At 35.2% G+C, this 27,986-nt stretch overlaps 3 protein-coding genes across 5 annotated transcripts; 1 reads left to right on the top strand and 2 right to left on the bottom strand.

Annotated features, from left to right (window-relative positions):
* Positions 1-206: 206 nt before the first annotated feature.
* Positions 207-26,795, top strand: LOC141656917 (disease resistance protein RPM1-like). 3 transcript variants are annotated; one of them, XM_074464006.1, is made up of 7 exons: positions 207-373; positions 1,016-1,158; positions 8,374-8,472; positions 9,778-9,918; positions 12,840-12,982; positions 17,029-17,458; positions 23,533-26,795. In XM_074464006.1, exon 7 carries the CDS (start codon positions 23,588-23,590, stop codon positions 26,402-26,404), a length of 2,817 nt encoding a protein of 938 aa, XP_074320107.1. In that variant the 5' UTR covers positions 207-373; positions 1,016-1,158; positions 8,374-8,472; positions 9,778-9,918; positions 12,840-12,982; positions 17,029-17,458; positions 23,533-23,587; the 3' UTR covers positions 26,405-26,795. The 3 variants fall into 3 exon arrangements, with proteins under 3 accessions (XP_074320107.1, XP_074320108.1, XP_074320109.1); XM_074464007.1 differs by having other exon boundaries at positions 276-373; positions 12,863-12,982; XM_074464008.1 differs by lacking the exon at positions 12,840-12,982 and having other exon boundaries at positions 276-373.
* LOC141654937 (disease resistance protein RPM1-like) lies at positions 1,776-6,109 on the bottom strand. Its single transcript, XM_074462045.1, has 2 exons — positions 5,328-6,109; positions 1,776-3,774 (listed from the first exon to the last, which is right to left on the bottom strand). Exons 1-2 carry the CDS (start codon positions 6,107-6,109, stop codon positions 1,776-1,778), a joined length of 2,781 nt encoding a protein of 926 aa, XP_074318146.1.
* Positions 11,175-16,607, bottom strand: LOC141654936 (disease resistance protein RPM1-like). Its single transcript, XM_074462044.1, has 2 exons — positions 15,808-16,607; positions 11,175-13,161 (listed from the first exon to the last, which is right to left on the bottom strand). The coding sequence occupies exons 1-2, from the start codon at positions 16,605-16,607 to the stop codon at positions 11,175-11,177; spliced, it is 2,787 nt and encodes a 928-aa protein (XP_074318145.1).
* Positions 26,796-27,986: the final 1,191 nt, after the last annotated feature.

Genomic DNA, 27,986 nt, shown 5'->3' with positions numbered 1-27,986 from the left:
GGGTCTAGGCAGACCCTACCCAGACCCTACCCATTACCATCCCTAGTCCTTAGCGCACACGTTAGGAAAAAAAAAAAAAAAAAAAAAACCAAAATCATTTACCGACTAACATCAAGCTTCTTTAAAAATGTGGCATGTGATGATGAACAACTCAATTAAAGGGATCCAAACATAACGGTTATCTGGTCTGGTGTTATCTCGGTCTTAAACAAAACCAATTGAAAAAACACTTATGTAGATTGTAGACTCTATTTCCTAGTTATCTCGGTCTTACTCTTCCCAGCTTATGTAGACTCTATTTCGCTAAATAAAAACGATCACTTATGATCAATTTCAATCGACGCCGGACGATCACCTATGATCAATTTCAATTGTAAGAGTTTAATTTTTACCCTAATCTCTTATTCTCAATTTTTAGACTAATTGCTACTTCGTACTTTATTAGATTATTTATCAATTTGTCGATTTATTAGTGTTAATTGATTGATTTTGTTGTTTGTTTAATGTAAATTCCCAATTACTCAAAACCCTAATTTAGCTCATGATTAATTATTTTTCATTTTCTTGTTTTTATTATTGTTTTCCTATTTTTCTCATCAATTTATGTGATTATTTGATCACTTAGTTGTTCATAATTGATTACGGACTTACGGAGTACTTGTTTCCTTACTGATTTGATGAACAAATGAAGATTAGTTGTGTATTGTCATTTGATTAGGAGTTGTATTATGTGCCATGAAATGATGCTACCGTACCATACCCGAGATATGCGTCGCACCTTTATACCGGTTATACTCGCAATGCAACGTATAGAAGTTACTAACACTAGCTTTTGGGGGATATTTGCGTAATATTCACATGGTTTTACTCAAATACTTGTGTAAAACGGCCTTGCTCAAATATTGGGTATGGCAGGATAGCATCATTTCATGTACCTGCCTTGTTTTTCTCGTTTCACACCTTTAATGAGATTGTAATCCCGTTGTTTCTCACCAGCTACCATTTCGATTCTCAGGTCCAGTTTCTGCTCACTGATTCTTGGTATGAATGATTCTGGAAGTATACTCTGGTTGTAGAGAAGTTGTCGGGTTTTGAGGTCATTGGCACAAAAGCTAGCGAAATGGTTCAATGTTTTCCTGCTGCGGTTGTTGGGATCAGGTATTTCTTTTCTCTTTGATTTGTTTGAATACATTGGTCATTACCATTATAAATTGTTGTAGTTCATGAGAAATAGAATAGTGATATCTTGTTTGGTTGATAAAAACACAAACAAATGGGGATTACAATTAATTTGATACAAGTCCATAATTTATTCTGTCTCCCCCCTCTCCGCTGCTCAAATTCACGCCCACCACTGTTTAGAGCATTTTGAATAAAGGTAAATCAATGGAAAGAGGAAGTAATAATGCTCCGTAAATTGTTCTTTGTTAACATCGATGAAGCTAACAAACATACCCGCATTGGTCAATTTGTTTCTTGATGAAACTGTAAAGTTGATTAGAAAAATATAATCCGCTAAAAAACAATCTTTGCGCTTCACAAATACTATTTTATTTACAAATGAGCCTGAAGTTAATTAAAATTAAGAGATGTTGATGAATTCCATGCTGATACAAGCATTTTAAGTATATAATCTACCAAGGTGTAAGTTATTGTACAAGAGCGTTGCTAAGAAATAAAACAATATACATTCTTGTTACAGTATTATTAAATCTAACCTTAAATTGAATATGATTTCTTACATTTGTAAAGTGCCTTTTTTTTAGTCAAGGCACTCACTGTAGAGTGAATGTCTTCAAATTGCCCTTTGAGTCCTTTTTATGGAAAAGGACGCTAGGTATATGCTTGACAATTGAGAAATGGAATTTACCTGGTAAAATCCGATCAGTGAAATGGGATGGCATATTATAGAAGTTTAGTTTTGTTATGGTGGAAAGGTACTTGATGGTAGAGGGAACTTCTAAATGCTTGCTTTCCCCGATTGACATTTCATCTAGAAGAGGTAAACTGCCTTTAGCTATAATCAAGGATTTGAGTGGATGCAAATCTAAGAGATGTAGTACCTTAAGCTTCTGAAATCCATGACTTGCGATTTTTAAGTGCTCCCCAGTAAATGACTTTAACAATTGAAGCTCCACCAGATTGGGTAATACTTGTAACATCTGAAGGGGATCAACCTGTAAATTCGACCACCTTAGTCGAATTTTGACAAGGCTATGGAGCTCATGTATCCAAGTAGGGAGTGAGACTAAAGGACCATTTAAGTATAGCCGTTTAAGCATTAGAGGAGGAGACTTGACATTCATCAGATTAATATTCTCACTTTTACTTTTTGAGAATACATTCAACGCTTGAAGATATTTCATTTCATTAATTACAGAACACATAGCATCCCCTTCATTCAACTTGAGCCCTAAGATTCCTAACTTTCTCAATTGCCTTAAGCTTCTCAACTCCTTCGCCCAATTCTTATGTCCAGCATTCACATCCAAAAATGCAAGTTTCTGGAGTTCTAGACATTCCCGCAATACCCCTTCCTGTATGTTTACCCCGTTGATTTTCATGCAGCAGGGATCCAAAAAACCATCGTTATTAAAATAGTATCCAAGAATATGTCTCAGCTTACGAAGTTCCTTAAATTCTTTGGGGAGTTCAATAATGAAGGTTTGTTTAAAATCTAATGTTTGAAGATTCTCAAGCTTAGCAATGGATCGTGGAAGCCTTGAAACACGTGTGTTTCTCAAACTTAAATAGTGCAAGTTAAGTAGCATTCCAACTTCTTCAGGAATATGGTCTATAGGAGCATTAGAAAGATCAAGAACTTTCAACAAACCAATGCTCTTTAAGAATGCTTTGTTGAACACCTTGACCATGATTGTTGATTCTACATCTTCTACAAAAAGACTTCGAATGCTCAAACCGTTTTTTGTAATATGTTCCAAATCAGGTGCACAATTGGAATTATAGTTCTTGTAAATGGATAAGCGTCTAGAAGTATCTTTGCCGAAAGAGCCTTTCTTAGAAAGAATTTTGCAAAAGCTCAACTCATCCAACTTCGATAAAATCATCTCGTGTATGAATTTATTTACTACACCCAAGGTTTTAAGTTTCCCCGAAGAATCTTTAGATATAACTTCGATCATGCTCATATTGATCAGCTCATTCATATATTCTGCTGCGACTTCTTCTAGCGTTAAGCTCCCACTACTGTCTCTAATGAAACCCTCCGCTATCCATAACCTAATTAGTCTCATTCCGCTTATGGGATAACCTCTTGGAAACAGCCCAAAGTACAAAAAACATGGTTTAATGTAAAAGGGTAAGTCATAATAACTCTGCATAAAGTTTTTGTTAATACCCGATAATTGGTGATTTGTATCTAAGTAAAACCCAAGACTACGACGGACCTTGCTCCATTCACTCAAGTCATCCTCTTTGTTGGATAAAAGGCTACCCACTGAAGTTATTACAGGAGGCAGGCCTCCACATTTCTTTACTATCCCACGAGCCAACTTCTCTAATTGTTTAGGACAGCGTCCAAGAGATCTTTGAAATGTATTTATGCAGAAAAGTTCCCAAGCCTCTTTTGAGGGTAATGCTTTTATTTTATACATGCCATTAGTTGTTCCATCATTTAACCATGCACGAGCCACGTCCTCATAACGAGTAGTTATTAATATTTTGCTTCCTAGTTCGTTAGAATGTAACAAGCACTTGATGTTAGGTGTTAGACTAATGTCACCTCTTTTAACATTGTCGAATACAATTATGTACCTGCAATAAAATTTTCAATTGTATAAGGAGTTTACAAGATTCAAAAACATCGAACTAATAGTTTTACAAGATAACAGACAGTAGTCAATTGCCATAGATTACTGAAATAATGATATACTCCCTCCATTTTCCTATTTTCACCCAATTTGCTTTTTGGAGGTCAAAGTTTCCGAACTTTGACTGTCAATAAGTTGGAGAATAAAAACTATTTATTTATAAAACTAAAACATTTACAATTAATATCAAGACATCTTTCACAAAAAAAAATTTCAAGAAAAAAAAATAAACATATAGACATAAAAAAATACGGTCAAAGTGGCGTCTTGAAGACCTCAATAAAGCAAATGGGGTGAAAATAGGAAAATGGAGGGAGTATATAAACTTTATGCGTCAGTTGAAGAATACTTCCAACTTAGATTGACGTTTCTACTTTTTTATTTTGGACAAATCATAGGGCGTAATAGTATTATACTTCCCTTGAATCCCATCCATTTTGGGATAATCTACTTACATGCAAAGTGAACAATTGGTCAGAAACCAAATTTAATGTAAATTTGACAATAAAACCTACTAGTCATTTTGTAATTTTACATCATTTTCATACTTCTACATTTGTTTATTTTACTTTCTTATTTTTCATTTCTTGTGCGAAAAGCATCACAAAGTTTAATCAAAGGGATATGAAGTAAATAGTACTCTCGTTTAAGAACTCATATGCTCATGTAACAATGCTTGTTAGATTGGGCTAGCCAAATATAAGCGTGTTTGGATAACATTTAAGGAGGGAAGGGAAGAGATAAGAATGAAGGAAAGGGTAAGGGATGAACAAAAAATAAGGGAATTTTCCATACTGATCTTTCCAACGTGTGTGGGACTTTCATTTGTCTGTTAATCTGTTTCCTTATTATTTACTAACTAAATAAGGGAATTGTATCTCTTCCTCGGTCTCCGCTTCCTTTTCCTCCTATCTTTCCTATACAAACAAGCCCTAAATATATATAATCTTGTTTCAAATGCATCACTAATTGGTGGCCTTCTTTATTATGAGTAGCATTCGACAATGGAAATTTTTGTTGCAAATTTCACCATAGGCATTTCCGACAGGGTAAGGCTGTTTCATGGAGTGATAGGATGGGGGATTGTTTTTGTTGTTTCTCGTTGATGGAAAACTATTAAAGGCTTTGTTTCGACAGTATGTCTAGGATGAAGGAGGAGTCGAGGGAGGGGTGACAAACAGTGTTTGCGGGAGCCCTTCAGGCTTTAGGATGTTGTTGTTTTGTCTTTGTTATTTGTTAGATAATGTATAAAAGAAGTCAGCTTTACTGTAGAATTTGTCCGGTTTTCATGGGCATATCCGAAGGAAAGGGAAAGAGAGGGGTATGTAACTAATTCATGTTTGGTTGATAGGTTGGACTAGTAAATATATATTTTCGTTCCAAAAAGAAAAACTAAATCATACCAATGTAGGAAAAAGTTGGAAGCAGAATGTCACACCCCATCTCATGAACCTGTACCCAAATAAGAGTTATCTATTGAGGGTTGAAATATGTTACCTTTTCCCTTGTATGCATGTTTTAAGTAGACGAAGTAAGGGCCTTTCATCCATGCTGTTAACCATATTCGTATTGGGAAGCTTATTAGTTGCAACAGAAAACTGTGAAATCATGCTCCTTAAAATTGCAACTTCTTGTCTGCACTGAGACATTGGAATCCAGGCACGAAGGGGAAAGTGAGACCTTATTGTATCGTCATAGTAAACACTATTAACAACAGTTGTCTTTCCGAATCCTCTCATACCAACCACTGCTGTTGTGGAGGGTGCTCCAATAGGATTTCGATTGCCAAGTAAATCGATGATTTCTCTTTTAGCATTATCATCTACCACAATTTTATAAGCCGCCGTCTCAGTATTCCGCACCAAAGTTGTAATTGTTATGCCTACATTACCACCAGTAAATATACATTGGTCTCTTGCTCCAGCAATAATAGTTGCATTCTCACGCAAGGATTTAATGGTAGATGCCATACTGCTGACTTCTCTTAGAATATAAAGTCTGACCTTAGAAAAGTAACTTCTTTTAAGGTATAGTTGATATCGTTCAATGGCGTCCTCGATGTCATAAGCCAACACTCTAACTCGTCTCACCCAGTCTTTGGCTGCATCATTTCCCTCGGCTCTCTCTTCTGCGTTCATCAGATAACCCAAGATGTTCTGCAATTCATTCTGTATGGCAATTACATCATTTCTGAGATCAGAGTGCGAGGAAAGTTCAGCACTAACCAGCGCACCTAGTGTTTGCAGAACAACATTAGTAGCGCCATATATATCACCCATTCCTAATAAGCTTGTAACGTAGGCAGCTTGTGTATGTTCTACTTCAATGTATTATGGTAAGCTCATCTGCAATAACACATAATTCTGCATCAAGGTTTAAATATATTGACAGTCAATGCAATTTGTCGTACTTTCAGGTGACCAAATAACACAACGTTCTAATTTCTAAACGATACCGCACCACACTGTTTCATTTCTATTTTCTTTATTTGAAATTACCAAATGATATTTAAATCATTTATTTCTTGAAATGTAGAAAAAATGCAGTCTTAACTTTGACAAGATTAAACTCTCAAACATCTAACTATTCATTCTAGCAATATAAATCACTTTATTGGTTACTGGATCTTTGGAATTAAATGGGCCGGTAAGCCGTTGCCATTTTGTGGACATCGTCACCCTTTTTTGTCTGACATTCTTATAGGTTATGACTTGTATTGGTATATATTATGTACTCATAGCTATGTAAAATAACTAGTATAACAAGCAAAGAGTTATACTGGTAGAAAACCTTGCTAGTTGTTGGGCATCCAGAGGCGGTTTGTTAGAAGGGCGGAATTTCTGTCCCATTCGACTTCTACTATCCCATAGACTTCTTTCATTTAAAAATATCAATAACTTGATGTATTTTATATATAACTTTAGGTTAAAAGAGTGAAGTATTGAAAGGAAGAAATAGAACTTAAATTATACTCTGTAACAGGAGTTAGATAAACAATCTGATTTGCGGGTGATTTGGTAAATTTGCAGGTTGTTTCGGTTTACTAATTCATGAAAATAGAAGGTTTTGTCAGGTCGGATGTGCAAAATGGGCGTTACTGCGTTAGTTTAAAATAGTAATCTGTATTTGAAAACAGTTATCATTATACTTCTCAATTACCTGCTTTATGAGGTTCCATATGTTTGGGACATCTCAATATTTTGGTCAAACTCAACAATTTCAGTCATTTAAGGTCGTGGTTTATTTCGTGTCTAGTTGTCTATTTAAGAGTGTTATGAATTATGATTAAAGTTTATTTAAATACCATCAATTAACGATAGATATATACTATTCTCTAGCTTGTCTTGAATATGATTTTGGTATTTAAGATCGGTTGCTCCATTTCGTTTTGTGTCTACCTATAAACATAGTAGGAAGCTAAAAGATAGAACTAAACTAATACTCCCTCTATTCCGTGAAGTTGTTACCTTTTTTTATTCTTGTGAGGTTCTTGTGAGGAGTATTCTAACTAAAGATAAACAAATGATTGGGATGGAGAGGTAAACCGAGTTGAAGTTTGACTTGATTTTTTACATTTTAATGACCTAATATAAACAATATCATTCCTCCAAGACATTTATCAATTGGTTAATTTGTTTAAAAATTCACCTTAGTTATATTTAACATTTGGGTTTAAATAAAATCAAGTCATTGAAAATATTTCATTCAAGAGTAATTCCTAAAAGAAGGTTTCTCTCTTTCAGCTATTTGTTTACCTTTATTCAAAATTCCCAAACGATCAAAAAATGTAAACTATTGATGGGGACGGAAGAGTACTAACGGGTTGAAGTAGTCATGTTAAATGAGAAAAAAAAAACAATAAATGAATGAGAAGCATCATCAAGAAGAGCCGTTAAATTCATACCATATTATCTAAGAGCCTAAGATCGTCTTACATACATATGGATTGCTAACATACATGATATTGCTAGTATGCAATAATGCAATAAGATAATCTTGTAGGGAGTTTAACATCCATACCTGTTATGTTGGCTTAAGATTGCAGTATGAATTACCAATGCTGGTTGAAACGAACCTACATCCATTCCTCTTTATTAATTCATCATTAAAGAGTGATTAATGATGTGCTTAGTAAAATGCCAACTCTCCTTAGATTAAATGCTTTTTATACTGTTGATATAGTCTGTATACGGCTCTTCAAATTACAAACACAATGCATGTTGCCATTGAATATGTATTATATAAATTAGTTAGCAACTTGCTCAAAGATACAGAGTATAATAGACAAAGTCAGCTATTTGATCAGTTCATGGTTCGTTTAAGAAGCAATGTAACTTGGTGACAACAAAATTAATATACAAATATATACAATTTGTGAGAACAAATATTAAAGTACAACTAGTTGGGTACCGGGTCTCTGGTGCGGCAATTTTTGCTAATAGAATTTTGATGACTACAAATGTACATTTTTACTAGTAAAAAAGTAAAACGAGAATGGGGCCTTATTGTTTGTGTTTTTCCTAATTGTTGGATTTTCTAACAGGTTTAAGGTGTGCGAATTGAGACGTGGGAGTTCGAAGAAGAAGATATCTAATGAAGACGAGGAAATCGTTGAAGGTGTTAAAAGAAAAAGTGGAAATTGGTAAGCTAGGAGGAAGTCTCTAGTCAATTTATTATACAGTCTTTTGAATTGTATAAGTGAACTCAAGTTTAGCTTGGTTGCGTGCTGTAGTGTGACTTTGTGTCTATTATACAGTGTGAGAAACAGTATAATAGACCTGCTCTGCAAATGAGGAATTTGAGAAAATCTAATACTGTATGTTTGTTATGCAAGTGTCATTTATTTTTTTAGATGTATTTTATCTGATAAATTGTCTCTTATCTTCTTTTTTAAAAACCTTGTGAATAATTTATGGGTTTCGCTACACACATTTATTGTCCTTGAATCAACATATTAGGAGATATACTTTCATGTGAATCTCAAATTATCAATTTTTTTAAAAATAAAATCTAGTCGGCGAGTTATATAATCTCTATTAGCTTAATTGCTACTCCATTAGATTATTAGTCTACTTGCCTAACTATAATGTTACTTGATTGATTCTTTGTTTGTTTAACTGAAATTCCTAATTACTCAAACCCTTATTTAGTAATTATTTCATTTTTCTAATTACGTTTTTCCTGTTTTTCTCATTAATTTATATTACTTGCCCTTTTCGGATTAGTTACTTATTTCTTTACTGGGTTGATGAATTTGTTAAGATTAGCTCTGCATAGTTATTTGATTGATTTATTACTTGTTTATGTATTTGTTTCAGTACTTATTTCATGAATTGATGTCAATTAGTTGTGTGTAGTTATTTAATAAGACTAATAAGTTGTATTATTACCATCAAGTGGTGTCCCAATCCGGTGGCTTCAACTTACCTCTATCATTCGAAAAGATGAGATAGGTTGGTCTACCTTAGAGGATCAATCTAGTTTTATTACCTTATAAAAAAAAAGTGGTGTCCCAATCCTACAATACCCTAGAAATGGGTCACACCCGTAGATATAATCACCAGAGAATGTCTAGTGTAAAATCTGATTTCACAGTGTAAAACGACAATACAAATACGTTTGTAGCCATAATGCAGCCAATGGAAGTTACTAAAATTAGCTTTTTAGGATTTTTTGGTTAATTTCATGTGGTTTTATTAACCATTTAGTAAAACCGCCTTACCCAAGTAACCATGTCGAAGAGCTACCCAAATTAATTCTCCATCATGTCATGTGCACCCTCCATCCCAATCATTTGTTTACCTTTTATATTCTATGTGAGTGGTATCTTAATCAAATGTAAACAAATGATAGGGGCGGAGGGAATACCTGCTTGTTAGTTCTTTTTTCACACCTTCAATGAGATTGAAACCTGTTGTTTCTCAGCAGCTGCCATTTTGATTCTCAGGTCACTTTGTGCTCACGGATTCTCAGTATGATGGGTTCTGGAAATATACATGGGTGTAGAGAAGTTGTTGGGTTTTGAGGTCATTGGCACAAAAGCTAGCGAAATGGTTGATTGTTTCTCTGCTGCTGTTGCTGGGATCAGGTATATCTTGTTGTTTTCAAGTTGTTTGAGTACGTTGGTCATTACCATTATAACCTCTCCTAGTTCATGAGAAATAGAATAGTGATATCTTGTTCGGTTGACAAAAACACAAATAAATGTGGATTAACATTCTTTTGGTATATAGTTTATAATTTTTCGACATGAATCATCCTTTAGAAACGTCCCTGGGTGGACGCACACCTCAAAATGCGAATAGAAAAGGGAAAAATGAAAAACAAAAGGGAGAGCGAAAATGTAATACAAAGTCAAGGTAAACTTACATCTTTTAAAATCGAATTCCAGATTTCTTTTATAAAAACTTAAAATTTAAATCGAGAGAAAAGATTAAAGCGATTTTGAAAACCGAAATAAAATTAAGGATCCGGAATGCCTTAGAAGTAAACCAAGTAAAATGTATAAGAAAGTGGTGGTAAAAAAGGTGTAATAAAGGAGAGAAGAACAAATAATTTTTTTAAAAAATTAAATAAAAACACTAAATATGTCAAAATACATCAAATACTAAAAATCCACATGTATCCCTTCCCTCCCTTGTGCCCTCTCCATCACCATACTTTCCTCAAGCCCCAGAAATCTCATATCGTGCTCTATCACTCTCAACCATGTCTCTCTCGGTCTCCCTCTACCTCTAGGGGCCTTTTCTATTCTCCAAGTCTCCAGCCTCCTAACTGGTGCGTCCATAGGTCTTCGTTTCACATGGCCAAATCATCTTAGTCGATTTTCCATCATCTTGTCCTCTATTGGCGTCACTTTTACCTTTTCCCTAATCACCTCATTCCTTAATCGATCAACAACATTCTTGTACAAAAATGATTTATTATCTATAACTATTGGGACAATATGGTAAAAAAAAACTTGCCTAATGGAATGAAAAGAAGTGGGAACATCGTGACATCCCAAAAAGGAATATGGGAACATCATGTTATTACAGAGGAAGTACAATATTAAGAAGAAAAAAATTGTATACATAGCCAAAGCCTATGGAAGTGAAGTCAAACATACAATTAAAAAAAATTGAAATGCTGTGGAGTTTAAGTAAAGAAAGATTAACTATACTTCTGTGTGCAACATTGCCAGAAGGCCGTGGCCCAATAAAGGTAAGATTTCATTACCGTTGTATTTCGCCGTCTCAATCAATTGTTATCTATTGCTTTTTCTCTGTGAGGGTATTTCAAACAAAGATAAGTATAGACGGGGTCATAGGGATTGATGATCATTGGGAATAAGATCGACGATCTTCAAATAGTTTCTGTTTGCCAACCATTGGGGTGTTTGTTACGAATAAAGATACTAGGCACATGCTTGATAATAGAGTAACAGGGTTTTCCGGAGCGAAACTGATTAATGAAATCTGATGGCATATCATAGAAGTTGAGTGTTTTTAGAATGTGAAGGTGCTTGATGTCAGATGGTACTTCCAAATTTTTGCTTTCTCCGATCGACAATTCCGAGAGAAGAGGTAAAGCTCCTTTAGCTATAGACAGGGACCTGAGAGAATGCAAATTTAACAGATGTAGTACCTTAAGCTTCTGAAATCCATGACTTGAAATATTTAAGTGCTCCCCAGTAAATGCCTCTAACAATTGAAGCTCTGCCAGATTAGGTAATAACTCCAACGACACAAGTGGATCGATTGGTAGATTGGACCACCTTAGACGGATTTTAACAAGGCTATCGAGCTTACATATCCAAGTAGGGAATGAGAGTAAAGGTCCACTTAAGTATAATCGTTTAAGCATTTGAGGAGGAGACTTTACATTCCTCAAATCGATACTCTCACATTTACTTTTTGAGAGTATATTGAGCGCTTGAAGATATTTCATTTCATCAATTAGAGAACACATATCATTTCCTTCAGACGCCTTGAGCCCTATGATTCCCAGCTTTCGTAGTTGCTTTTGTTTTTTCAACTCCGTCACCCAATTTTTAAGTCCAGCATTCAAGTCCATAAACGCAAGTTTTTGTAGTTGTAAGCATTTTCCCAGTAACCCTTCAGGTATCTTCACTCCGTGGATTTTCATACAGTGGGGATCATATAACATATTATACTCATAATAGTAGCCTAGAAGATGTCGCAGATTATGAAGTTGGATAAATTCTTTGGGGAGTTCAGTAATCCTAGTGTGTTTCAAATCCAATGTCTGGAGATTCTCAAGATTACCTATGGTTTTAGGAATCCTTGAAACTCGTGTGCCTCTCAAACTTAAATAGCGTAAGTTGAGTAGTTTACCAACTTCTTTGGGAATGAAATGTATAGGAGCATTAATTAAATCAAGAACTCTCAACAAACTTATGCTCTCCAAAAATTTGTTGTCGAAGGCCTTTAACATGATTGGTTGTTCTACATCTTCTAAGAAAAGGCTTCGAATGCTCGAAGGATTTTTTGTAATTTTGTCCAATTCAAGTGCATGGGACTCGTGATTCTTGTAAATGGACAAACGCCTAGATTTTTCTTGGCCGAAAGAACCTTTGGGTGAAAGAATTTTGCAAAAGCTCAATTCATCCAACTTCGATAAAATCAATTCATGTAAGAATTTGCTTACTACACCCAAGGTTTTAACTTTTCCTGATGGATCTCTAGATTTGACTTCAACCATACTCATATTGATCAGCTCATTCATATATTCTTCTGCAACTTCTTCAAGCGTTAAGTCGCGTCTATGTTCTCTTATGAAACCCTCTGATATCCATAATCGAAGTAGTCTCATTCGGCCTATGGGGTAATTTTCTGGAAACAACCCGAAGTACAGAAAACACGGTCTGAGGTGAAAGGGCAATTCATAATAAATTTGCATAAAGGCTCTGTACATTCCTGATAGTTGGCGGTTTGAATTTAAGTAAAACGCAAGAGCATTATGTACCTTACTCCATTCATTGAAGTCATTTGCTCTGTTGGATAACAGGTTACCAACTGCAATTATTACAGGAGGCACTCCTCCACATTTTTCTACTATCCCACTAGCTAAATCATGCAATGGGGAAGGGCATCTTTCGCCAGATCCCTGAAATGTTTTTTTCAAGAAAAGTTCCCAAGCCTTGTTTGAAGGTAAAGGTTTGAGTTTGTACAAACTATTACTTAATCCGTTTAACCATGCATGCGCTTCATTCTCATAACGTGTAGTTATTAATATTTTGCTTTTTTCTTTGTTAGTATCTAACAAGCCCCTGATATGCTTTGTCAGATCTGTGTCCTCTTGTTGAACATTGTCGAATACAACCATGTACCTGAGAGAAATTTTCAACTATTTAGTGACTTTATAAGGTTCTGAAATATATAAGTCATGGTATTAGAAGGTACAAAACAAAGTCAATTGTGCCATAGATTCTACGAAAATAAATATCAGTTTATGATGATTTCAAGGAGCAACAATTTGTTTACGGTTTAACTGTTCAACAATCCATATGTTCATCAAGGAAAAAATGATATTTATCTTTTGCAATTGTATTTTTCAAAACTCCTACCTTCACTACAAAATTGTGCTTTCCAAAGGGAAAAACGTTGTTTTCTGGTTTCTTAATAAAATCCTTCTTTAACTCATTTTGCTGCTAACCATTTTGTGCTTAGCTTCCTCCAAACTTACTCATTGGCTTCTTTTCTCCACGAAAGCCCTAAGGTCATCCCTCACCTTATTTCTTCATACCCATACGCCTAGTTTTAAATTTATGGTGTGTAATCCTTAATGTTATCCATATTATTTGAAGTAAATAATATATGCCTATGTTTAGCACTCTAATATAAAAAAAAGGGATTGAAAAAAATGATAGAACTCAGAAGAACACAGGGATGGGATGCTGGATAACTGAAGCTCTGATGAAGGCCATATTTTATGAAGGGCATTTCTGTAGTCCTATGTTTTTTTCACTTCAGCCGTAGAATAAGGTAGAAGTTTTAAGTTTGGAAATACATAGTTACGAAAGGTATCAACTTTTCCTTAACTATGCTAATGGGGTAACAGTAGCAAAATGTTAAATTTTGGGATTTTATTACAGATGCCCCTGGAGTATTATTTAGTTTCCTCACATATACCCATATCCAGATCCATTTTCAAATAAGTGGATCCATATCCAACCTATATCCACAGGGTCCGAAAAATTAGGATCCATATCCTACCCATCAGGGTCCAGATCCGCGGATCTGGATAGGGTCCAGGATCCGTTGCCATCTCTAGTTACGAGATTTGAAAATCGTAATTTTTTTTTCCAAATTGATCCTCATGACGAGATCTTCGATTTGAAAACCAAAAAGTCACCATTCTCTAAATTTGTAGTTGGGACTTATGGTCGGTTCTAAGATTTTTTTACCAAACACACTTTGAACTCTACCATACCTCCCGGCTACGAGTTCGGAAGTTGATAATTTTTTTCTCAACTTTTCCGTATTTACGAGATCTTTGGTTTCAAAAAAGAATTTCGTTTTTTTGGAACTCGTAACTAAGAGTTATGTATAAAAGTGTTTTTGCACAATTAGGGGTGTAAGTGAGAAAATCTCTTAAATTTTTATTTTCAAATCTGTCATTTTTTTCTTTTTTCTTTTTTCTTTTTTCTTTTTGCTATCATACTCGTAGCCTCGTAACTATGTTTTTCAAAACTTAGAATCAGAGTATTCTTATTTGTTTTCATAGCCCGAAGCCTTAAATATTATTCGGATAATTCACGCGGTACCCCTGAAGTTGGCCACTTTGCACAAAATACCCAAATTTTTTATCCGAAAAACTTAAAGAGGCCATAACTCTTGTTTACGAACTCAGAAAGTGAAGATTTTTTTTTTTCAAATCGATCATCTTTCCGAGTACTACGATTTGAAAAAAAGTTTGACGAGTTTGGAACTCGTGACCGGGAGATATGCTCACTCAAAGTTTGTTCGGTCGAAAAAACTTTGACGTACAATAACTCCTTGTAGCGGAATCCAAATGCGACAATTTTTTTTTTTCAAATTGTAGTTCTCGGAAAGATGAGCGATTTGGAAAAAAAATCGTCACTTTTGGAACTCATAAATACGAGTTATGACCCCTTTAATATTTCCGGATAAAAAATTTGGGTATTTCGTGCAAAGTGGCAAACCTTAGGGGTACCGCGTGAATTATCTGAATATTATTTTAAAATGTACCTTAGAAACTTCTCAAATGTAATAGGTTTGCCAAACATGCAAATTGGTGCAAATCTGAATTTGAGAATACAATCTTTGTTCCCAAACACACCATTAGAGCAAACACACCATTAGAGCATTTTATAACAGTGAAAAGTACATACATTCTAAAACTGATTTCACCGTTCTTACCTAAGGTAGTGTTCTTACCAGAACTTAACCCTACCGGAACCGGGTTAAGTTCCAGTAAGAACAATGCCTTAGGTAAGAACTATTTTAAAATGTACCTTTTACTTATTTAAAAAGGTTTTAATAGTTTTGATACGTTCATAAAATTGTTTTTAAGAAAGTCTACTTGACTGTTCTGAAACATACCTAAGATTATTAATAATATATGTTTCCTCTAGTGCATTACAAATTTACAATATTTTGAAATGTCCCTGAATTTTTAGTTTTTTTTTTTTTTTATATGTACAATTGATCTTTCTTAAATGTGCATGAAATTCTTTTTAAAATATTCGTCAGGTACATTCCAAAAACCTATTGGGTACATTTCGAAACACTCAAAGATACATTTTCAAAACTGTACATAGATTTTTTTTAAATATATGGCTCTCGTATCTATGTATACAGGATACACTTTCTTCCGTGGCATTAACATCTGCCCAAAAGAAAAGTTATAAAATCTTTCCCATATAGAAAATATTTGGGAGCAGAATAGTCCCCCACCCTACCTCCGCAACATGTAGCCAAAGTGTTATGTATTGAGGGTTGAGATATGTTACCTTTTCCCTTGAATATACTTTTGAAGTTGAGATAGTAAGGACCTTTCATCCATGCCGTCAACTACAATTTTATTACTGGTTGCACTAGAAAACTGCACAATCATGCTCCTTATAATTGCATCTTGCTGTCTGCACTCGGACATGGGAATCCAGGCACGAAGAGGAAATTGAGACCTTATTGTCTTGTCATAGTAGACGCTTTCAACAACAGTCGTCTTCCCTAGTCCTCTCATGGCTACCACTGCTACTGTTGAGGGTGTCCTAGTAGCATTTTGAAAGCCAAGTAAATCCACTATTTCTCCTTTAGCAGTTTCGTCTACAACAACTTCATAACCCGATGTCATAGTACAGTTATTCAACGTCGGCCTTAATGTGCCTTGATTGTTGAATTGACCATGCTGAGTGCCATTTTCACTTATAAATCTAAATCGGTCCCCTGCTCCAGAAATACTACTTGCACATCCCCGCAAGGATTTTATTGTAGATGCCATATTTTTTATATCTCCTTTTATATAATGTTTGAACTTGGAAATTTTTCTTTCATTCAGCAGTAGTTGATACCGTTCAATGGCATCCTCTATGTCGAAAGCGAACTCTCTAACTCGGTTCAACCAATCTTTGGCCGCATCATCTCCCTCGGCTCTGTCTTCCGCATTTATTAGATAACCCGAGATGTTCTGCAATTCAATCTTTATGGCATTTACATCGTCTTTAAGATTGGAGAACAGGGAAACTTCGCTTTGAATCAGCGGACCTAATAATTGAAGAACAATCTGGATGGGGCCATATATATCACTCATTCCTTATAATCTTGTAACGTAGACTTGTGTTCTACTTTGATGGTTTATGGTAACTTCTTCTGCAATAACAAAAAAATATGCATTTAGATATATTGACAAAGAGGTTAATGCATCTCATCCTACATTTAGGTGACCATATATCATAACGTAAAACGATACTCTTATGTCTTTTAGTGTCTCTATTTAACCTCGAGTGTCAAAACAGTTTCGACGTTGATCATTGTTTCTCCTTACAAATGCTGATCGCAATGTAAAATTTATGCTTAATGTACAGTATATCAGAATGAACATTTATTTAATTTTAAGGAGTACTTGTGGAAAACATTATTAGCCGGAGGATGAGCAAAGACGGTTTGTAAGAGAGGGGATGTTCTATCCCATTTTGTATCCCTGATACTTTTCCTTTTTAAATTTTGTGCAGGTGTTTTTAGGTTAAAAGAGCGAAAAACTTGTTCAGGCATGTTTTGGCTTGAGTAATGAGTATATGACATGAAGTTATGGTCAAGCGTTTGCTTTTGCTTGTAGAAGTGGAAGGGTCTGGGCAGCAACAGTTGCTGAAGCACGTTGTTGACTCCTAAGAAAAAACTTGTTCAGGCATATTGAAGAGTTTTGATTGGTAGGCTGTAGCCTTTTTGATGTCAGATCTCCTACATGGCATCTAGTTACTTTGAAGCTCGCCTCAAGCCACGGTTGCACCCATGTCATCATCGGTTCCATTATTATCACCAGCCAGCATTCCATTACTAGCTCCTTTCCCTACACCCTCTATCTCCTACCCTTCCTTTACTTGATTTTGATCACCTTTCTTTGAATTTGGGTTAGTTACGAAGGATGACCTAGCTATATTTGAGGTATGATTTCATTCTTTTGATTCCTTACTTTTGAAAAGTGATATTGTTATTGTGATTTTTGTTACTTCGGGGCTTAGAGAGATATATATGAAGAAGAAGGTGGGGAAGCGATAAGTAGGAGAGGAAGATGGAGCATGGTGATATCGGGAGGGGAGGATAGATGGTCGACGGTCTAGGGTGGGGAGGAGAGAAATTGGCGGATGTTGGCATGAACATGAATTGGTGGATGACCATACATTGAGTTGCCTCCTATTAGGCTGGTTTTATCATAAAATAAATAGAAAAGAGATGGAACTTCAATATTTTAGGGCTCCGTTCCATAAAACTAGTTGAAAAGGTAGTTGAAAATTAAAAAACTAGCTGAACCTAGAAAGGTGGTTGAAAAATTAACTTTTCAACTTGGTAGCAAAGTGTGTGAAAAATTTAACTTTTCAACTTCAGTGTTAACAAAGTGTTTGGTAAAACTAGTTCAAAAGTTAATTGATATCTGGTAAAATAACATGTTTGTTATTACTATGCTAATTAACCAAGGGTAAAAGTGAAATCAAAATATGATAAAACTTTTTTTAAAAGTTATTAAGAGTAGCTTTTTATGTTAGCAAGCTTAAATTCATTTCAGCTAGCGGAAAGGCTATTTAACAAACATGCAAAATGAAACAACCAACAGAAATATTGGTCAACCTAAGCTACCCAACCAAATAAGCTAAGATGAAATGCTTGTAGTTAAAATTAGGTCTTTAAACTAAAATTTGTTGTCATTTTAGTTTAACATGTGTAGTTTAACACTCCCCTCGCCCGGTCATTTGTTGACGTCTGTGTTACTCAGACTCGGCAGAGAAGTGTCGTATGACACGTGATTCTAAAATTTAAGTGACACGGGGATGCGGTCAAACAAGTGTCTTGACCGACTTTAGAGACACCGATACGCACTTCGAAATTAAAAGCTTACAAATAAATAGTAAATATAGTTTATTAATATCATTTTTTTTACATGGGAAAGGACAAATTTATTTCAAAAGTCCAACTTTTCAGTTTTCAATTGCATGTGAGTAATTTTATGGGGAAATAAAATAGATTAATAGACCATTAAATATGCACTGCCGCCTCTCTCTTCTTTTATATTTTAACATTTCCCCACATTTCTCTCTCTTCTTTAACCTTTTTCACCTTTCCCCAAGTTATTTCTTCATCTTTTCTCGCTCTCTCTTCTCCATCTTCCTTGAAATACTTCTGACTATCACTGTGCAAAAGTGTCGGGAGTCGTGTCGTACTGTGCAGTATCCCAGACGTGTCAGGTGTCGTGTCTGGTGAAGTGTCGTGTCGACACTCGACACGCCACCTACCTGGAGTGTCGAAGCTTCTCTGGTTGACGTTTGATGAAGATACCCCTCATAGGGAATATAAAGGCTAAACAAATAATTGAACGGAGGGAGTGGTTTTGTGAAATGAAAGAAAGAGACGATAAATAAACTGGAAGCACCATAAAAAATAACTGTTTATATGTATACTAAAATGTCTAAGATCAATAATTCACCGTACATACATATTGACTATTGGCATACATGATAGCATGCATTACCTTAAAAATGCAGGGAGCTTTAATATACATACCTCTTTAGGTTGGTACAAGAATTCGGTATGGCCTAATGAGGTGCACAAGTGTTACAAGATCGTTGTATGTGTTGTCTTTAGGATAATTTGTGTTTAACTGGCATTCATTCCTCTTTACTAGTTCATCATTGAAGAGGGGTTAATGATGTACTAGTAAATGTGAATCTCTCCATCAAATCAATTGCTTTTTATACGGTAACGAAGGTTTGGGTATTGATATAGTGGTCGTCAAGCCTTTGCGCTTTGAAACATCAAGTTGCTATTGAGTATTGACTACGTATTACAATTTATAATAATACATAAAGTCAACTAGCAACTCGCTCAAAAATACAGCACACAAAAGATCGAGTCAAGTACTTTGTACGTTTAAGAAGCAATATTATTTGGGTTGAACCAAATATAATATCCATAATTGTATACAAATTGGTGAGAACCAATATACAATTTGGTGAGAACAAATAAAATATTCATACGTTAAGCAGTTAAATCAGTATGATTTCTCTTTACCAACTTTTTGTAGTTAATTGCTCCATTCAGTTTACTTGTTTTTCTTTCTCAAAAACGTATATATTTGAAACTTGCATTTAAAATACTATTTAAATTTTTATGAGAGGTGTTAATGTGCCCTTCTTCTGCTGCTTCGACTTTGAATGTTTTGAAGTGCCCTAAGACTTACTATATGTTATTTTAAATTGATATGTATTTTACATGGAAATAAATAAACGTTGCTTTTTAAATTTAGTTTACATCCATTTCAACACAAAATACTAATATGTTCAAAATGGTTCAATTTTTTTTTTTTTTTAAATTTCGTATCCAATAATTATCCGAGTACATGATAAGTCAACTTTTTTTCAAGCCAGGCTAGTTTCACAATAAACTATCAAACTAATCAAAGTAGGTTATATGGCTGGCTTGTTAGTTAAAAAATGTGAAATGTCAACCAAAATATCAATAAAATTTTGAGAATGAATTGGTTTAAGGTGAAACTTTCATGAATAAAAAGTCTTCAATCCTAAAAAAAAAAGAATTATTGATATATGATACTTCGTATTAACATATTACTGTAGTCTATATTTACCGGGTTTATTCAATACACGCCTAATATAATCTTGGTAAATATGGCTTAGCTGGCTCTCTGCCCGCCTCTATTATTGATAGGTTCGGTAGCTTAGTTTGAAAAGGCGTCTAAGGCGCGCCTTGGATGAGGCACTATCCAAAATGCCTTGGAGCAATTTAGGTGCGCCTTCTAGATAAGGCTCACTTAGCGAGGTTCATTAGTCTATATCTTTACATATGCCTTTTTTTTCCATTATTCCTAAATTTTACTCCTTTAGATGTTAGTGAACTTGAGAACTCCTATTATTATTGCCCAAAATTTTATTTGGGAAATAAAAATTAAGTTCCAAAAATGAGGCGCCTCACATCTAAAAGGCGCGTGCCTAATCCCCTCATGCCTCAACCCCTTAGCGCCTTGGTGCGCCTTGCGCCTCTTCAAACTAAGTTCGGTAGGCTAAGTAATGCTCAATTTCACCTCTATATTATATATATGAAAAAAAAAAAAAGAATAATAAATTGATCACAAGAGTTTTGTTTGACTTTTGAAGACTTCAAAATTGCTATACAGATGCGTTGGAATCCTTATCACAAAGTTGTAGTTAAATCATTAGACTGTTAGGGGACATAGCTTATTGGCAGATGAAAATCAAGTTGCAATAATTCATCTGTACTTACACTATGATGCCTCTAGGTTCAACAACATTGACATTATCATGCTACTAGGCCATTATATAAACAATTCTTCTAATTATGAGATTCCTTTGAACTTGGAAATGTTCTTCGTTTTAAGTAGTTTGGTGCATTCATAATAATACAAAATAATCATTTGAAAGCATCCAATCGTGTTGTCCTAGTCATTCTAACCGTGTTTCGGTTTTTGACTTGTTTTAGAGTTTGACCGTTCTAGTCGGTTTTCGAACCACAAAAGTGAAAATTGATCCCATTAACTTCGATTATGTGGTATTAACTCTCCTTAATTTCAGATGTGATAATTGATCCCAGTAGTTTTAACTAAAAATGAACCAGCCCAACTTTTTTTCTCTTACTGGAAATCTGGAATCATGTCGCTAAATTGGTTTCTATGTTACCCTGACTCGGCTCCTAGTGTGGAACACAAAACAGAGTGGGATATGTTTATTTTGTGAGAAGTTTTGTATTTTTTTGTATAAAATGGATTGTTGAGTCGTGTAGGGAGTAACCTAGATCGATTTATATTGAAATAATTCATTCTATGCATGAATATCTCTTACTCCTAATAGTTTTACAAATACATGTGCAATTTTAAAAATAAATTATAGAATGACTTTGATTTTCGCAGTATACATTTTTTACTCATTAACAAACCTAATTCTCTCTCTAGCAACCTCTCTCCTTTCAAACTTCAACACCTCTTCGATTATAATTATGGACAAATTTAAGTGACAAAAAGTACTGTAATGAGTAAAAAGTGTACTGCCAAAATAAATTACGTATTTTTATTAATTTAGCCAATTTTTATAATTCAAACGATACATTAATACATACGTGACCCTTAGAAACTCTTATTAAGCCTAAAAGGTAATTATGGACAATACTAATAGGAATATTTATAATAGTTGAGCCTCAACCAAGATAGATGGACCATCTCAACCAAAACCTTAAGGTAATGGTTGAGGCTCAACTATTATAATTATTCCTATTAAATACAAATAATAATATTTTTTTTGTGTCAAGAGACAAGTTCCATACTTCCATGATTGATTCTTCAACACATGACTAACAAGTTGATTTTGTATATTATATAATACACCGTGTTTTTTTAAGAGCTACCATTTTCTCTCTGAGTGACCTACTTGACCTTATATAATATTAAGTCAACTGTTTTCGGGTACAAAAAATATTAAGTCAATAAAACAGGATGTCACCTTAGTAAATTTGAAGAGTCTGGAAAAACATGGTGAGCATTATCTCAATACTCTCATTATTGTATAAAACTTTATGAACCCACAAAAATTTATCATTTAGTACATACTCCCTCTTAACATCTTAATTAATTGATGATTTAACTATATTTGCAAAAACATACCCCAGTCCGATACCGACAAATGAGGTACGTACTCTATGTTAATCGTGTTATTTTATTTTTTTTGTTTTTTAATTTACTGTATCTCACTGTTTTTATTCGATTTCTTGCTGATTTATTACACAACACCCTTTATGTTATAAATTGCTGAATGACATCATAAAATAACAATAAATTATATCGGTAAATTCTTAGTGACTTAGTGTAAAATGCACGTATAACGGGATTTATAGTAATTTCACGTAGTTTGTAAGATATGTCAAGATAGGAAATAGTATAGTGTATCGAAATTTGAGGATGGTATGTATGCCTTAAGAAGCGTCGCGATTTGAGTATATGTTTTTCATGATAATTTTGGATGAATTGTACTTGTTGACTCTTAAATGTGTTGTTAAACCTGTCAAAACTTGACCCGTTCTATTGGTCGACCCAATATCCGCTTTTAACTCATTGTTGACCCGGAGTATAACTTGAGATTGATCGAACTGAATAACATGACAAACCTGGATCAAGATAGGTTTAGGTTAGGATTTAATTGTGAAAAGGAAATGATTGAATCGAATAACCAGACTCTTTTGATTTGATAGATTAAATAGTGAAAAGGTTTTTTTTTTTGGCAGCATAGTGAAAAGGTTAATTAGCTTGAATTGAATTTTATTTGACTGTTATACTCATTCTCTCAATAAAGACCATGAACCTGTGTAGTAATATGGTAAATAACTGGTTATATTGACAGAATTAGGTTGCGAAAACAGATTATAACTGGCAAATTTTTTTTACAGCTCTAATTAGCTTATTTAATTAGAATAATTTGTTCATGGTGTTTGATATGTAAAATAAAGAATGAGGACATGAACAAATTATTGATGATTATAGGATTATTTGTTTTCCTACGGGTAAAAAAGTCATTTTTTTAATATATTTATTAAATATGCTGATTTTAAATTCGTATATTTTACCCGGTCTACTATTTGAATATACTGTCTATCAAACGATCGTAACATATCAGCTAGCTAAACTTGCTAAAAGCCGTCAATATTGCTTCTTGGTCAATCTGCTATTTTCCAAACAAAGCCTATCACAACCATGTAGCGGAAATCACATGTGTTAACTAGCTGCCAAAGATGAGTAAAATGCGAATGTTACGTACTAATTCCTCTGTTTCATCGAATTGTTTATGTTTTTACGTAAATATTGGAAAATGCATAAATAATTCGATGAAACAGAGGGAGTAGTACGTAGTGTAAGTACGAGTACATTGTTTGCTTTACGTTTCCTTAGATAAACTGCATCAAGTTTAAAATGTTTGTCAGCTCTAATGAATAACTACTTATTGCTGCAGATAAGTACTCCCTATATCAATACAAGTTATTTACTAAGCAAAGGTCTAAACAGAAATGGGAGATGTTTACGGCGTAATTCAGGTTGTTCTTGGAACATTAACACCAATTGTTAGCGGCGAAATTTCATTACTCTCTGGGCTTAAAGATGACGTAAATGCTATCAAGGATGAGTTGCAAAGAATTGCAGTATTTCTAAAGAACGCGGAAGAGCGAACTGAAGGAGATGACGATGCTAAAGAGTGGGTGAGACAAGTTAGACTATTGGCGTATGATATAGAGGATGCCATTGAACGTTACCAGCTATACTTGAAAGAAAGTGCGTATTCTAAAACCAAACAATTTCTCTCTTTTGAAGTCCGAAGTATGGCTTCTAACATCAAAGGCTTGCGGGAAAGAGTCCTCTATTACGCCAAGACGAAAGATTCTTACAGATCTTTTGATGGTGGTAGTGGGAGTGGGTCGTCGCAAGGGAAAGTACAATTGAGCCCTCAAGAGAAACTAACCACGTCTTACTTTTTATGTACCGCTAATGTGGGTGCTGATCATGTTGGAGATGATGTCGCTAAAAGGGAAATAACCGAGTTATTCAAATTACGGAAGGTTGATTTGACACCTTCGATAATAGCCGTGGTTGGTATGAGAGGACTAGGAAAGACAACTGTTGTTACCAGTGTTTACCATGATAAGATCTTGAGGTCTCACTTTCCTCTTCGTGCCTGGATTCCAGTATCACCTCCTAAACGACATAGCGACATTTTAAGGAGCATGCTTTTGCAGTTTACGGATGCAACTCAAGTTCGAAATATCAGTGAAGTCGGCTCTATGGATAAAAAGTCCCTGGTACGAGTTCTTCGAAACTATTTGAAAGATAAAAGGTACATGGTTGTTTTTGATGATGTTCAAGAAGCGGACACAGAGTTGCCAACTTATGTCAAAACCGTGTTACCTTTTAACGATAAAGGAAGCAAAATAATTCTAACTACACGCTATGAGAATGTAGCTTATACATGGTTAGATGGAGCTACTGATGGTTTGTACAAACTCAAACCACTACCTTCAGAAAAGGCATGGGAACTTTTCTGCAGGAAGACATTTCACAAGTCAGGAGGAAATTGCCCGTCATCTTTAAAGGACTTGGCTCGTGGGATCGTAAGAAAGTGTGGCGGCTTACCTCCAGCAATAATCTCTATAAGTAGGCTTCTTTCGGCTAAAGCGGATGATATGGAGGAATGGGAAAGGGTAGGTCAAAGCCTTGGGTTTTATTTAGCTAACAACCGTCAGCTATCAGGGGTTCAGAAAACCTTTATGCAAAATTATTATGATTTGCCCTTTTACCTTAAGCCTTGCTTTTTGTACTTTGGGATGTTTCCGAAAGGGCAACCGATTAGTCGAATGAGATTAATTCGGTTATGGATAGCAGAGGGGTTTATCATTCAAACAAGAGGGAGTTTAACCCTTGAAGAAGTTGCACAAGAATATGTGTCTGAGCTTATTAATATGAGTATGATTGAAGTGAAGTCCACTGATCCTTCGGGAAAAGTTCGAAGCTTGGGTTTACAAAGTGAATTCCTTCATGAAATGATTTTAGCCAAGTTGGAAGAATTGAGCTTTTGCAAAATCCTCTCAAAGGATGACCCGGTTGGCAACGTAAAATCTAGGCGTTTGTCAATTCACGAGGATCACAACTCCAATGCTCCTGAATTCTTGGGCAGTATAACCCAAGGCCAATCAAGCATTCGTAGTCTTTTCGTAATTGAGGTAAAACTAGAAGTCATGCCGATGGTGTTTGACAAAGCATTCTTTAAGAGTACTAACCTGTTGAAAGTGCTTGATCTGTTTAATGCTCCGATAGACGTTATTCCGAGAGAAATAGGGATGCTACTCAACTTACGTTACTTAAGCTTGAGATGCACACGAGTTTCAGCGCTACCAAGTACTATTGGTAAGCTTGAGAATCTCCAAACATTGGATTTGAAGCAAACCTTTATTTCCAACCTCCCCAAGGAAATAAACCAACTTCGAAAGTTACGACATCTTCTTGGATACTATTATGAGTATGATTTTGGGTTTTGTGGTCACTGCTTAAATATTAACGGAGTGACGATACCAGAGGGGTCACTGGGGAAATGTTTGGAACTTCAAAAGCTCGGGTTTTTGGATTTGAATCTTGGACATAGAACGTGGGCCACGGAGTTGAGATGTTTGACAAAGTTAAGAAAGCTTGGAATCATCGGTCTCAGGATGAATGAAAGTGAGGCTTTATGTTCTGTGATTGATGTGATGAAACATCTTCAATCATTCACCATATTTGCAATAAGCAAGACAGAAACTATTGATCTAGGGAAGGTCACATCTCCTCCTATGGCGCTGAAGCATCTATGCTTAAACGGGCGCTTAGCCGTATTTCCCACTTGGGTATATGAGCTTCATAGCCTAGTAAAAATTCGTCTAAGGTGGTCTAATCTTCATGTCGATCCTCTCGAGACTCTACAATTGTTACCTAATTTGGTGGAGCTTCAACTGGTTGAGGCATATGTTGGGGAAAAGTTGGCAATTGCAAGTTATGGATTTCAGAAACTTAAGATATTGCATCTCTTGGACTTGCACGGTCTGAAGTCCTTGTCTATGTCGAAAGGAGCTTTGCCTCTTCTCGAGGAGATGTCGATTGGTGAAAGCAGGAATTTACAAGTGCCTACCCACATCAAGTACCTTTACAGTTTGAAAACACTCAACTTCTATAATATGCCATCATATTTCACTAATCTCATTCTACCCGGGGAGCGGTATTATTCCATTGTCAAGCATGTGCCGAATGTCTATTGCCATACCAAGCATCCCAAAGGTTATTGGCAAGCATACACTATTCGATGATATATATAGGGTAATGGTAATGTCACTCGAAAATCTCTTCTGCCAGTCAGTTTGTGGGAGAATATGTTGCGTTATTTTAATCCCGTACTGACAAAAATCGAGTGGCAGAAGGGATTTCCGAGTAGCGTTAGCACGACCCATGTATACCTCATTCTCAAATCTCTCAAGGCAACATGTTCATTGTCATTGATTAGCCTTGAATTTTGTAATGTTTGTAAGTAGAAATAATGTGGGGGTCATCTTTCACCTGGTGTACACAACATTCTTCATTTTTTTTTTTTTTTTTTATGTTATTCATACAATGTGGAAAGTCATTGGATTTTAACTATAGAGAAAATGTGTGTATAAATGTATATATTTTTGTCTTTGTATCAAAGATTACTTTCATAAAGCATTACTTCTAGTTGCATTGTAATGGAATATACAGTGTTTTGATGTCTGTCTTTTAATTATGGTGAACAGAGTACTTGTACATTAACTACAACATGGAGATGTAGGGGGAGTTTTCTCCATTGGAGGAAGACGATTTTGTCTCTCTTCACTTTTTTTTTTTTTTTTTTTTTTTGTTTTTTTTTTTTTGGCAACGGTAAAGAAAGGTTCTACATTCTCATGGCATGTCGAGCCGCTAACATATTTAAGTGCCTAGGAATAAAATTGAAACACAAACAGTGAAAGCAAACATAAAGTTTCTGAATTTCCTCAAGAATGCCCTTGATGATATGATTTCCCTTCTCGACCCCAGCAATCTGGTGTTGCAAACAGTCCGACGAAACTTCAAGGTGCAGCTGCCCACTATTGCAAGCCCATTTCAAAACGTCCCAGATTCCTGATGCTTCAGCTTGCAATGCCGACTCAGCTCTCATTCTTATGCTTCTATGAGTAATCACCGAGCCTGAGCTACTATAGGCGATCCATCCAATCGCAGCATCGTAATTCTTTTCCCAACTAGCGTCAACCTTCACACGTGTCACCATACAGTGGTTACGGCCCCCCACCATATACGTCGGGTGACCATCGTGTATCGCTAGTTGTCGTGAGTCAATTGATTCATTTCCCAATCCATAAGTGGTTTCCTTGTTATTTCTGCCCACTTTCCCTTGGAATACCTGTAAGTTCGCAGCAACGGTCTTGGAGAAAGAACTGTAGAAAACCTGTGGCACAAACGACACATTTCTACCTGTGGCACAAACGACACATTTCCCTTCTCTTCACATTTCTTTTTTACGCATTTGTGGCATAAGTGCATCTTATTTTCGTTGTTTGTCTACTCAAATGGCACGACGATGGTTTAAGGGAGTCAAAGGAATTGTTGATGTTGTAGGTGATGATTCTCGTGCCCATTCTGCCGTACTTCGCCAACATGTTGTTGATACCTGGCGAAGTTTTCTCACCATTTATAGTTTATTAGAATGTATTTCGATGTTCTATGTTACCATGTTTTAGATTGTAGCTCTCTATTTCCTCTCACAATCTTTTTAAATAATAATTTTCCCTTTTATTCTTATTTTTCTTTATCTTTATGCGTAAATTTAAAACTGTTGAATGTTTTCAAAATGCATTTCGGACCATTGATATGAACTTT

Source organism: Silene latifolia, chromosome 5 (genome assembly GCF_048544455.1).
Source record: "Silene latifolia isolate original U9 population chromosome 5, ASM4854445v1, whole genome shotgun sequence".
Taxonomy (NCBI): domain Eukaryota; kingdom Viridiplantae; phylum Streptophyta; class Magnoliopsida; order Caryophyllales; family Caryophyllaceae; genus Silene; species Silene latifolia.
Note: the sequence above shows the minus strand (reverse complement) of the source record. Positions and strands in the feature narration are given on the sequence as shown.

What these genes read in the sequence shown, in the direction of transcription:
- LOC141654937 (XM_074462045.1), bottom strand. Translation starts at nt 6,109, where the DNA reads ATGGGTGATATATATGGCGCTACTAATGTTGTTCTGCAAACACTAGGT. An exon ending in ACATGCATACAAGGGAAAAG is followed by an intron (nt 3,775 to 5,327) that starts GTAACATATTTC and finishes ATTTTATTGCAG; the next exon opens with GTACATAATTGTATTCGACA.
- LOC141654936 (XM_074462044.1), bottom strand. Translation starts at nt 16,607, where the DNA reads ATGAGTGATATATATGGCCCCATCCAGATTGTTCTTCAATTATTAGGT. An exon ending in AAGTATATTCAAGGGAAAAG is followed by an intron (nt 13,162 to 15,807) that starts GTAACATATCTC and finishes AATTTCTCTCAG; the next exon opens with GTACATGGTTGTATTCGACA.
- LOC141656917 (XM_074464006.1), top strand. Translation starts at nt 23,588, where the DNA reads ATGGGAGATGTTTACGGCGTAATTCAGGTTGTTCTTGGAACATTAACA.